Source organism: Phoenix dactylifera, unplaced genomic scaffold (assembly GCF_009389715.1).
Source record: "Phoenix dactylifera cultivar Barhee BC4 unplaced genomic scaffold, palm_55x_up_171113_PBpolish2nd_filt_p 001278F, whole genome shotgun sequence".
NCBI lineage: Eukaryota > Viridiplantae > Streptophyta > Magnoliopsida > Arecales > Arecaceae > Phoenix > Phoenix dactylifera.
The window spans coordinates 71,718-83,389 of NW_024068611.1; the positions used below are offsets into that span (position 1 = coordinate 71,718).

Consider the following 11,672-nt stretch of genomic DNA (forward strand, 5'->3'; position numbering starts at 1 on the left):
GATTGGAACATTCATACACCCAAAAATCACTGTTTATCTCCTTCTCCCCACTATTTGCCCCCTCCCTGACTTGAGCGTCGGAGGGCCGGCGCCGGAGAACCCGGCCACCGGTTCGTGTGCAGGCACCCGGACGGAGGACGCCGCCAGCCAACGGATCGCCGCCCCGCTGCGAGGACCTGCTGTTCCTTCTCTCCGACCGCCCCGGACGGAGGACGCCGCCCGCCGACAGACCGCCGCCCCGCCGTGAGGACTAACAGTCGCTCCCTCTCCTCGACCGAAGATTGCCCCCGGGTCCAATTTCCAGCAACAGTTGGCGCTAGAGGAAGGGCCCGAGTAGCAGTCATGAAGTTGAGAAGTAAGGGAGCCTCTAACGTCTCCCGGCGTCCCCCGCAAAGTCCTGGACACTCCGTCCAGAATTCTCCAACTCCGGCTGACCCAGCTCCTCAGGTCCAGCCGGAACAGTTCAATGCCCTGGCACAGCAAGTCCAGGCCCTGGCCGCCGCCGTTCAGGGCCTGCGGCGCGTGGAGGCTTTACCGGCACTTCCCGCGCAGGCCCAGGCCCCGCCGGAGTGTCTCCCCAACGGCCCGGTTCTCCCCAGCCAAAATTTGCATGGCTCCTCCAGAGCCAACAATGGAGAACGAGCTTCTCCCCGGAGAGAGTTACCGGGAGAAGGTTTCGACCGGAGACCCCAACTTTCTGAGGCGGAGTCAGCCCCGGATCACCGTGAGCTGGCGCAAACCACAGCGACAATCCCACGGGTGGGGGAGCTCGACCGAAAAGTCGAGCATCTGGAGCGCCAGATTGCGGCACTCCACAGCAAGAAGGCAAGACAGGAAGGGGACTTTGAGTTCACTACCAAGTCCCCCTTCTCCCGCCAGATCGAGGACGAGCCAGTTCCCGCGAGGTTCAAAATGCCCCAGGTGGAGCCCTACAGCGGAATCACCGACCCCCTCGACCACTTGGAGAGTTATCGGGCCCTCATGGCCCTACAAGGGTCCTCGGAGGCTATACTCTGCAAGGCCTTCCCAGCAACCCTCCGAGGGACCGCTCGGCTTTGGTTCTCTGGTCTGAAGCCGAACACGGTGTCCTCTTTTGAGCAGCTCGGCAGGCAGTTCGCCACCAACTTTGCTGCCAGCCGGCGCCAGCGACGGACATCAGACTCCCTCCTGGACATCAAGCAGGAGGAGGGGGAGTCCCTCAAAGAGTACCTGGACCGCTTTACCGCCGCCACATGGGAGGTTCGCGAGCTAGACCAGTCGATAGCCATGTCGGCTCTGAAGACTGGGGTCCGCTCCTACCGATTCCTCTTCTCCATCGAGAAGAGCTTCCCGGCCGACTTCACCGAAATGCTGGCCCGAGCCCGGAAGTACGCCAAGGCCGAGGAGGCAGTCGCCTCCAGGCGGGGGGCAATCGAGCCCACCTCGAAGAAGCGGAAGAAGCGCCGCGAGGAGCGCGGTCGACAAAGGAGCCGGTCTCCCCGCCGAGAGAAGAATCTCCCCAGACTGAGGAGCCCGCCCCGTCAGCAGGGGCGACCTCAGCAGAGGACACCTCCTCGTCCGAGGTCTCCACCACGGCCCCGGACGTACCAGGCGAGGTACGAGAACTATACACCCGTCAATGCTCCTCGGGCCGAGATCCTGATGAAAATTGAGGGTCGGGACTTCTTCCGACCCCCGCCTCCTATGCGAGACACGGGATTTCCCCGAAATTCCAGGAAGTACTGCCGCTTCCACCGAGATCGCGGGCATGACACGGAGGACTGCTTCCAACTCCGGGACGAGATAGAAGCGCTCATCAGACGGGGAGTACTCAACCGGTTCGTGAGGAACCGACATGAGGAAAGGAGGCCGGCGGAGAATGTCGCACCAACCGAAAATCCTGGCGGCAACAGGCCTATCGCCGGCACCATCAACATGATTGGGCGGACCTCGGCAGGAACAGCCGCCCAGGGAGCACCCCCGAAGCGCCCACGCACTGATGAAGTCATCTCGTTCTCGGACGAGGACTTAGAAGGGGTCGAGACCCCTCACGATGACGCTGTGGTCATCTCAATGATTGTAAATAGGTTTGATGTAAAGCGTGTCCTAGTTGACAATGGAAGCTCAGCCAACATTTTGTACTACCATGCCTACCAAAAAATGGGGTTGACAGAAGGACACCTCCGGAGAATCAATGCCCCGCTGGTCGGGTTTACCGGAGATGCGGTCCCGGTTGAAGGTGAGGCTAGCTTCCTTGTCACAGTTGGCCTCGCCCCCGGTAGAGCACTGTGAGGATGGACTTCCTGGTGGTCCGTCTGCCCTCGGTCTACAACGCCATCCTTGGGCGCCCAGGGTTAAATGCCCTTCGAGCCGTGGTTTCAACTCGCCATTTGCTCATGCGGTTCCCCACCGGCCAAGGAGTGGGCGAGGTCCGCGGAGACCAACTGGTCGCCAAGCAATGCTACATGGCGGCCCACACAGTAAAGCAACCAGCCGAGGTGCCAGACCACCCGATGGGCCCTTCACTGCCCATAGAAACCCTCGATGCGAGGGACACCCTCTGGAAGAAGCAAGTAGAGCCCGGTGAGCTCCTTATTCAAATCCCACTACAAGAAAATTTTCCCGAGCTAACCGTGCAGGTTGGCTCCGGCCTCGGCGCCCATGAGAGGAATCGCCTCGTCAGCATCCTGCGGGACAACGCTGACGTCTTCGCCTGGTCGCCCGCGGACATGCCAGGAATTGACCCCGAGGTCATGGTCCACCGACTCCAGGTGAGGCCAACCAGCAGGCCTGTAAAGCAGAAGAAAAGAGGCTCCGCCCCTGAGCGACAACGAGCTGCGGCCGAGGAGGTGGACAAACTCCTCGGAGCCGGCTTCATCCGGGAGGTCTCCTACCCGGATTGGCTCGCCAACGTGGTCCTCGTAAAGAAGGCCAACGGAAAATGGCGTATGTGCGTGGACTACACCGACCTGAACAAGGCCTGCCCAAAAGACAGCTTCCCTCTCCCGAGCATCGACCAGCTCGTCGACTCCACTTCAGGACACCAACTGCTAACTTTTATGGACGCCTTTTCAGGATACAACCAAATCCGAATGGCGCCAGAAGACGAGGAGAAGACGACCTTCATCACCGACAAGGGCACCTACTGCTACAAGGTGATGCCCTTTGGCCTGAAAAACGCTGGGGCCACCTATCAGAGACTGGTCAGCCAAATCTTTAAAGACCAGATCGGCCGGAACATGGAAGTCTATGTGGACGACATGCTGGTAAAGAGCCAAGCGGCGGAACACCACATAGCCGATCTCAACGAGACATTCGCCAAGCTCAGAAAATACCAAATGAAACTCAATCCGGCGAAGTGCGCGTTCGGGGTCACCTCGGGCAAGTTCCTGGGTTTCATAGTGACCCAACGCGGAATTGAAGCCAACCCGGAGAAAATCCAGGCACTGCAAGAGATGTCGCCTCCAAAGACAGTTAAGGAGGTGCAGCGGCTCGCGGGCGGGTAGCCGCCCTGGGAAGGTTTGTTTCTCGATCAGCCGAGCGTTGCCTCCCCTTCTTCAAGAGCCTCAAACGGCCGAAAGACTTCCGGTGGACAGAAGAATGCCAGCAAGCCTTTGAAGAGCTTCGGAGCCTTCTGGCCTCTCCCCCGCTGCTCACCAAGCCCCAGAAGGGCGAAATTCTTTACTTATATCTGGCCGTCTCCCCAGCTGCAGTAAGCTCGGTCCTCGTCCGGGAAGAAGACAAGCTCCAAAAGCCGGTCTATTACACCAGCCGGGTCCTCAGGGATGCTGAGACCCGATATTCTAAACTTGAGAAGACCATCTTCGCTCTCATCATCTCGGCTCGGAGACTCAGGCCTTACTTCCAAGCCCACACGATAGCTATATTAACCGACCAGCCTATGAAGCAGATATTGCAGAGGTCGGATCGTGCGGGGAGGATCGCCAAATGGGCGGTCGAGCTCGAGGAATTCGACCTAGAATATCGGCCCAGGCCGGCTATCAAAGCTCAGATACTCGCCGACTTCATCGTGGAGTGCACCCTTCCGGACGACCCCGAGCCGCCATCTGAGTCCGTGGAGGAGACCCCGAAGCAGCCATGGGTCCTGCACTCGGATGGGTCTTCGACCCCGGGGGGCAGCGGGGCCGGACTTATCCTCACCAGTCCAGATGGAGTGGTGGCCGAGCAAGCTCTGCGCCTCGAGTTCCCGGCCTCGAACAATGAGGCCGAGTATGAGGCTCTCATCGCCGGGCTCAAGCTGGCGAAAGAACTAAAAGTGGGAGATCTGACGGCCTTCAGCAACTCCCAGCTGGTGGTGAACCAGGTCCAAGGAGATTTTGAAGCTAAAGAGCCATCCATGCAAAAGTATCTCCAAAAGGTGCGGGAACTCACATCTGCCCTGAATTCTTTCAATATTCAGTATATTCCCAGAGCGGAAAACCTCAGGGCAGACCAGCTATCCAAACTGGCCACCTCCCGCATGAGCGAGCTTCCCAAGGGAACAGCGCTCGAGTATCTTCGGGTCCCCAGCACGGAGGAACCCGAGCCCACTATGTGCATCGACTCCGAGCCAAGCTGGATCGACGGGCTCGTCTGCTATCTTCAGGACGGAACTCTACCTCATGACGAGACGGAGGCTCGCCGAATCAAGCGCCAGGCTCCCCGGTATGTCTTGTACGAGAATAAACTCTATCGACAATCATTTACTTCTCCCCTTCTCAGATGCCTCCGCCCCTCCGAGGCGGACTACGCCCTCCGAGAGGTCCATGAAGGGATCTGCGGAAATCACCTGGGGGGTCGAGCCTTGGCCCATAAGATCCTGCGGCAGGGATACTACTGGCCCACACTCCAGAAGGACGCAACAGATTTCGTCCGCAAGTGCGATCGGTGCCAACGAAACGCCAATATCCAGCGCCGACCTTCAGCTCTGCTGACCTCCATCATCGCCCCCTGGCCGTTTGCCCAATGGGGGATCGACATCCTGGGGCCCTTTCCCCTGGCCACCGGACAGAGAAAGTTCCTGGTCGTCTCCATCGACTACTTCACCAAATGGGTCGAGGCCGAACCTGTTGCCCGGATCACCGAGCAAAAGATGCGGGACTTCGTGTGGAAGTCTATAATCTGCCAATTCGGACTACCCCGTATCCTTATATCTGACAATGGTCGACAATTTGACAATGTTCATTTCATGGAGTTTTGCTCTGAGCTCGGCATTGATCATCGCTTCACCTCGGTTGCCCATCCCCAGACAAACGGGGAAACTGAGGTAACTAACCGAACTATTTTACAGGGACTCAAAGCTAGGCTTGATCGGTCCAAAGGACAGTGGGTCGAGGACTTGTACAATGTCCTTTGGGCATACCGGACCACGTTCCGACTGCCCACGGGAGAGACCCCCTTCAACCTAGCATACGGCACTGAGGCCGTCATCCCATTGGAGATCGGCTTGCCTTCTCCGAGGGTGGAGCATTACGACCCCGATACCAATTCCTCCCAGCTCAGGAGCAATTTGGACCTCGTCGAAGAGACAAGAGAGGTCGCCCGGGTGCGCATGGCGAGATATCAACAGCGAACGACCCAATACTACAACTCCAGAGTTAAGCCCAAGCTCTTCAAAGTAGGGGACCTCGTCCTCAGGAAAGCCGAGGCTTCTCAACCAACCGAGCAAGGAAAGCTCGCCCCAAACTGGGAAGGACCGTATCAAATCACCCGGGTACAACGGCCAGGGGCGTACAAATTGAAGTCCCTGGAAGGGACTCTGATCCCACGAAGCTGGAACTCCGAGAATTTACGAATGTATTACCAGTGAAACCCCAAGGGGTTCAAGATAATCAGGATAATGGACTCAGCTCCTTTTTCTGCAAATATTTCTCTCATTTTGATGACTGTAATCCTCTTCTAATATTGGGTCGTCTGTGATCCTCAGATTCTCCGGCGAAAATCGGGATGCCTCGAGGCTCGACCGTAGAGTCCCAAACTCCCTCGACCTCGGGAAGAATCGCAGGACGGTGAAACATCGACTGGTGCATGATTCCTCGACTAAGGTCGAGATGCCCCGAGTGTCGACAGTGCGTGCCCAGACCCCTCGACACTTCGGGAAGACGGGGTAGTACCTTCGCAGTCCCCCGTGGCGCTCAACACCAACAACGGGGTAGTACCTTCGCGGCCCCCCGTAGCGCCTCCTCGACTAAGGTCGGGATGCCCCGAGGGTCGACCGTAGAGAACCAGACTCCCTCGACCTCGGGAAGGCGCCGTGAGGGGTGGAAAGGGTGGCTCCACCCGGGGCGCCACAAAGTGGACCCCCGGGAGCGGTCGACGATCCCCAATCCCCGAAGCGAGCGATCCCTCGACTAAGGTCGGGATGCCCCGAGGGTCGACCGTAGAGAACCAGACTCCCTCGACCTCGGGAAGCGTCGCCGGTCGGTAGAGCGTGCCCAGACCAGCCGACCTGACGAACGATCCCTCGACTAAGGTCGGGATGCCCCGAGGGTCGACCGTAGAGAACCAGACTCCCTCGACCTCGGGAAGGCGCCGTGAGGGGTGGAAAGGGTGGCTCCACCCGGGGCGCCACAAAGTGGACCCCCGGGAGCGGTCGACGATCCCCGATCCCCGAAGCGAGCGATCCCTCGACTAAGGTCGGGATGCCCCGAGGGTCGACCGTAGAGAACCAGACTCCCTCGACCTCGGGAAGGCGCCGTGAGGGGTGGAAAGGGTGGCTCCACCCGGGGCGCCACAAAGTGGACCCCCGGGAGCGGTCGACGATCCCCGATCCCCGAAGCGAGCGATCCCTCGACTAAGGTCGGGATGCCCCGAGGGTCGACCGTAGAGAACCAGACTCCCTCGACCTCAGGAAGCGTCGCCGGTCGGTAGAGCGTGCCCAGACCAGCCGACCTGACGAACGATCCCTCGACTAAGGTCGGGATGCCCCGAGGGTCGACCGTAGAGAACCAGACTCCCTCGACCTCGGGAAGGCACCGTGAGGGGTGGAAAGGGTGGCTCCACCCGGGGCGCCACAAAGTGGACCCCCGGGAGCGGTCGACGATCCCCGATCCCCGAAGCGAGCGATCCCTCGACTAAGGTCGGGATGCCCCGAGGGTCGACCGTAGAGAACCAGACTCCCTCGACCTCGGGAAGCGTCGCCGGTCGGTAGAGCGTGCCCAGACCAGCCGACCTGACGAACGATCCCTCGACTAAGGTCGGGATGCCCCGAGGGTCGATCGTAGAGAACCAGACTCCCTCGACCTCGGGAGGTATCACAGGTCAGCAAAGCGTCCACGAACCCGCCGACCTGACGTGAGATCCCTCGACCAAGGTTGAGGTGCTCCGAGGTCCGACCATAGGGTCTTAAGCCCCCTCGATCTCAAAAAGGGCTACAAATCAACAGAGCCTCCCCAGATCCTCTCAACTCCGGCAGGAGTCGCCGGGTCCATGGGAAGCCCGAGCCCCTTTTACAAGTCAAAAATGACTCCGGAGGTCGACGAGGAAGGGAAGCGACCTACTCCACCATGCGAAGCATGACCCCGAGAATGCAAGAGGTACACCCAACTAGACGCCCTCCTTGTCATTAGCTCACCGAATAAAGCAGCCTCGAGACGCCAAAGGGCGCATATCTCACCATGAAAGCTCCGGAAAGCACAAGGGGGCGGGCGAGACCTCCCCCCCAACCTTAGTGACAGACTTTACTTCCCACGTCCGAGTCCCACAAGCCGCTCGAACTCGGAAGTCGGGGGTAGTGTTGGGGGGAATAAAGTTTCCCCCCAAATGACATAAATGCCCCTAAGAAGCCGTACAACCTCCGACCCCGGACAGCCGAAGTCAGCGTCCGACCTCGGAACGCTCGGCCACAAGACGACCGACCCCGAAACCTCCGACCTAAGAGAAACCCCGATGTCCGAGGACCGTACTCTAACACCCCTCCGGCATTTATTGCGCATGGCCGCTGTAATCTTCCGGCACACTCAACAATAAATGCGGATCTCCGGCTTACTCCATAATAAATGCGGATCTCCGACTTACTCCACAATAAATGCGCATGGCTCCTGACATCTACGGATCCCCAGCTCTCCACGGCAAATCGACCCAGCAGGGTCTAGTCGACTATGATAAGTCTCTGATCTCGGCCATACCGCCGACATCAGTGCAATGATTCGCCTGACCGAGCGCCGACCTGAACAACATGCCAAGCCGTACTACGGCCTCGCCCTGTTACATCACAGGTAAACCGACCCCCGCATATAAAAGGGAGCCTTGGCCTCTCAAGAGGGGATTGGAACATTCATACACCCAAAAATCACTGTTTATCTCCTTCTCCCCACTATTTGCCCCCTCCCTGACTTGAGCGTCGGAGGGCCGGCGCCGGAGAACCCGGCCACCGGTTCGTGTGCAGGCACCCGGACGGAGGACGCCGCCAGCCAACGGATCGCCGCCCCGCTACGAGGACCTGCTGTTCCTTCTCTCCGACCGCCCCGGACGGAGGACGCCGCCCGCCGACAGACCGCCGCCCCACCGTGAGGGCTAACAGTCGCTCCCTCTCCTCGACCGAAGATTGCCCCCGGGTCCAATTTCCAGCAACACTTTCTTTTGCAAGCAGCCTAGCAAGCATTAAGTTGGTGCTTTGTCTCTTTCCAACGGTACCGTGCGGAGAGGATTTACTGAATTGCGAGAAAGAGCGGGTGCACTGCCGTATAGCTCTCGGCCATCGCCGCATCAGCTATCTATCTCCGTGTTGATGATGTGGCGGTGACCGAGCGCGGCACAGCTGTCTGCTGTGCAAACACACGCCGCAAAGGATCCTGACTGGAGTTGGAATCGATGCCGTTGCCCTTATCTCGTATTAGATTCATTCCTACCGACTCCCGGACCAGCTATCAGTCGCCGTGATGGATGATGTGGTCGGTCTCCATGAGCACTCTGCTACTCTCTGCGGTGCAAACACGTATCACAGAGAATCCGGATTGGAGTCAATGCATATGGAGTCAATGCCTTTGCTCTCATCTCATATCAGAGTCCTCCACTGACTCCCGGACCTGGTCCCTGATAGCCATTGTGAGAGCAATCAGATCTAGCAATCTCTTCCTTTTCTCCCAGTCCCAACTAGTCTAGGAAGAAGATGGCGATGATATTGGATGCCTTCGTCTCCATTTTTTTTGAACTACTGGTCGAGTCGGCGAAGAAAGAGGTTGACATGCTCTTAGGTGTGCCTGGCGAGATCAAAAAGCTCCAGAACAAGCTCCGTAAGATCAGCAATGTCCTTGCCGATGCCGAGAGGAAGAGGATCAATGATAAGAACGTGGATGACTGGCTCAAGGAGCTCAAGGATTTCATGTACGATGCTGATGATATCCTCGACCTCTATCGCATCGAGGCCGACAAGTGTAGTGAAGCTTCTTCCTCCACTTCTTCGGTATGCTTCCCCTTTCCCCTTCTGTCTTGCATCAGAAAGCCTCTGGTTGCTCATGAGATTGGCACGAAAATTAGAGATCTCAATCTGAAGCTTGAGAACATCTCGAGGTTGAGATCCGATCTCAATCTTGAGCTCACTTCCCATGACAAGCAGCAAGTGACATCTCCAAGTAGTCGCATGACATCTTCTGTAGGCGATATTGATATTGTAGGATCTAAAATTGAAGAGCACACTCAGAGCTTGGTTGATTCGCTAATTAAGGATGACGGACGGAGAAACATTCTTGTTTTTGCAATTGTGGGTGCAGGTGGAATTGGCAAGACCACACTTGCTCAAAGGATATATAATGACCAGAGGATTCAGGAGGAGTTCTCAGTGAAGAAGTGGGTGTGTGTATCGCAAGAGTTTGATGACATAAATTTGCTGAAAGATATCTCCGGTGAGGCCCAAGAGCAAAGTAGGTCCTCGCTTGAGCCCAAAGTCGAGAGCAGTCTTGGGGGTAAGAAGGTGTTTCTTGTTCTTGATGACATTTGGACTGCAAAGGTTTGGTGTGACTTGTTATGTAACACGTTAAAAAGTTGTGCTGCTGGCAGTAGGATCCTTGTCACTACAAGAAATGAACAGATCACAAAGCAGATGATGGCAGTGCACACCCATCACGTCCACAAACTGTCTTCAGAGGATAGTTGGTCATTGCTCTGCAAGAAGGTGGTCTTGACAGGAGAGGAGGGAGAGATCCAGCATCTCAAGGACATAGGGATGAAGATTGTTGAGAAATGTGATGGCCTACCTCTAGCCATCAAAATGGTTGCAGGGGTGCTATGCACGAAGGAGAAGACCAGGAGAGCTTGGAATGGAGTTTTTGAAAGCACTGCATGGTCCACATCCGGGCTTCCTGAGGAGATTAAGGGAGCATTATACCAAGATCTACCCAGCTGTCTAAAGCAATGTTTTATATACTGCTCATTGTTTCCTGAAGACTATAGAATCCTTAAGAAGGATATTACTGCACTTTGGATTGCTGAGGGATTTGTGAAAGCTGAGGGGAGTTCGACTATGGAAGAGACAGCAGAAGAGTACTGCAGAGAGCTGATAATGCGAAATCTTCTACAGCCATGTCTTGACGATCAAATGGCATTCCAGATGCATGACCTCCTGCACTGTCTTGCTCGGTATCTGGCACGAGATGAGAGCTCGTTTCTCAGAAAGGGGCATGAAGCAGGCAGCAGTAACGAGCCGATGAAGCTGCGCAAGGTATACGTAAGAGACCGTGAAACAACGGAAATCTTTGATGTGTTAGTAAAACAGGACTCGCTGCGGACTCTAATATGGCAAAACAGCCTCATGTCTGAGACTCAAATGGATGTTGTTTTTAATAAAATTTCTCGTTTAAAGTGTTGGATATCACTGGCCCGAAAATTCAAAGGTTGCCAGATTCTTTGGGTAACCTCATACACCTGAGGTTCCTAAATATCTCATGGTCTCAAATAAGCGTGATACCGGAAAGCATAGGGAATCTCACAAATCTACGGTACTTGAATATCCGGACGGAGGTGGTTGGGATGCCGGCAGGGCTAGGAAGGCTTCAAAATCTTCAACTACTGCGTGGATTTATGCTGCAGAGCAACCGGACAGAGGAATACTACACGATGGAAGAATTAAGATCTCTCTCGCGTCTCATGGATCTCTCAATCAATAAGTTGGAGTGCATATCCAGCAGCTTCGAGGCAAAAGCAGCCGAAATTAGAAACAAATCCAAGCTTACAACACTCGGGCTAAGTTGCACGCTAGACCTTCAACCCACTGAGGACGAGATGAAGAGAATCGAGGAGGTGTTTGAAGAGCTCCACCCTCCACGCTGCCTGGAAGAACTGAGGATCTGGGGTTACTTCGGCTATGAGTTCCCAAGGTGGATGGCAGAGACATCTGTTGAATTAAATTAAATATTTTAAAATTTTGAAAACTAAATTAGTCAACGGTCAAGTGGCAAGCATCCGTGCACAAGCAAGGAAACAAACATGGAAAAATTCCCAAAGAAAGCAAACCATGACAAGTGTCATGCATCTAGTGCAAGAGCAAGTATGGAAAGGCCCATCGAAGAAGGAACGAAGCATGAACGTCCAAGATGCAATAAGCCGAAGAATCAAAGGAGCACAAGAAGACACGTCATCAATCCGCGGAAGGGGAATCTTCTTCTTTTGACGAGCCTGAGCCTATATAAAGGGCTCTAGGGATCATTTCAAACACAATCAAAATGTTCTCTTCTCTCTATTTCAAGAGTCTAGATAAA

The 11,672-nt window shown here is 55.9% G+C and overlaps 1 protein-coding gene across 1 annotated transcript; it reads left to right on the top strand.

Annotated features, from left to right (window-relative positions):
* The first annotated feature begins 9,088 nt into the window (after positions 1–9,088).
* Positions 9,089–11,325, top strand: LOC120103884 (disease resistance protein RGA2-like). The gene is made up of 2 exons (XM_039121916.1): positions 9,089–10,636; positions 11,005–11,325. The coding sequence occupies exons 1-2, from the start codon at positions 9,089–9,091 to the stop codon at positions 11,323–11,325; spliced, it is 1,869 nt and encodes a 622-aa protein (XP_038977844.1).
* Positions 11,326–11,672: the final 347 nt, after the last annotated feature.

What these genes read in the sequence shown, in the direction of transcription:
- LOC120103884 (XM_039121916.1), top strand. Translation starts at nt 9,089, where the DNA reads ATGGCGATGATATTGGATGCCTTCGTCTCCATTTTTTTTGAACTACTG. An exon ending in AGCCGATGAAGCTGCGCAAG is followed by an intron (nt 10,637 to 11,004) that starts GTATACGTAAGA and finishes TTTATGCTGCAG; the next exon opens with AGCAACCGGACAGAGGAATA.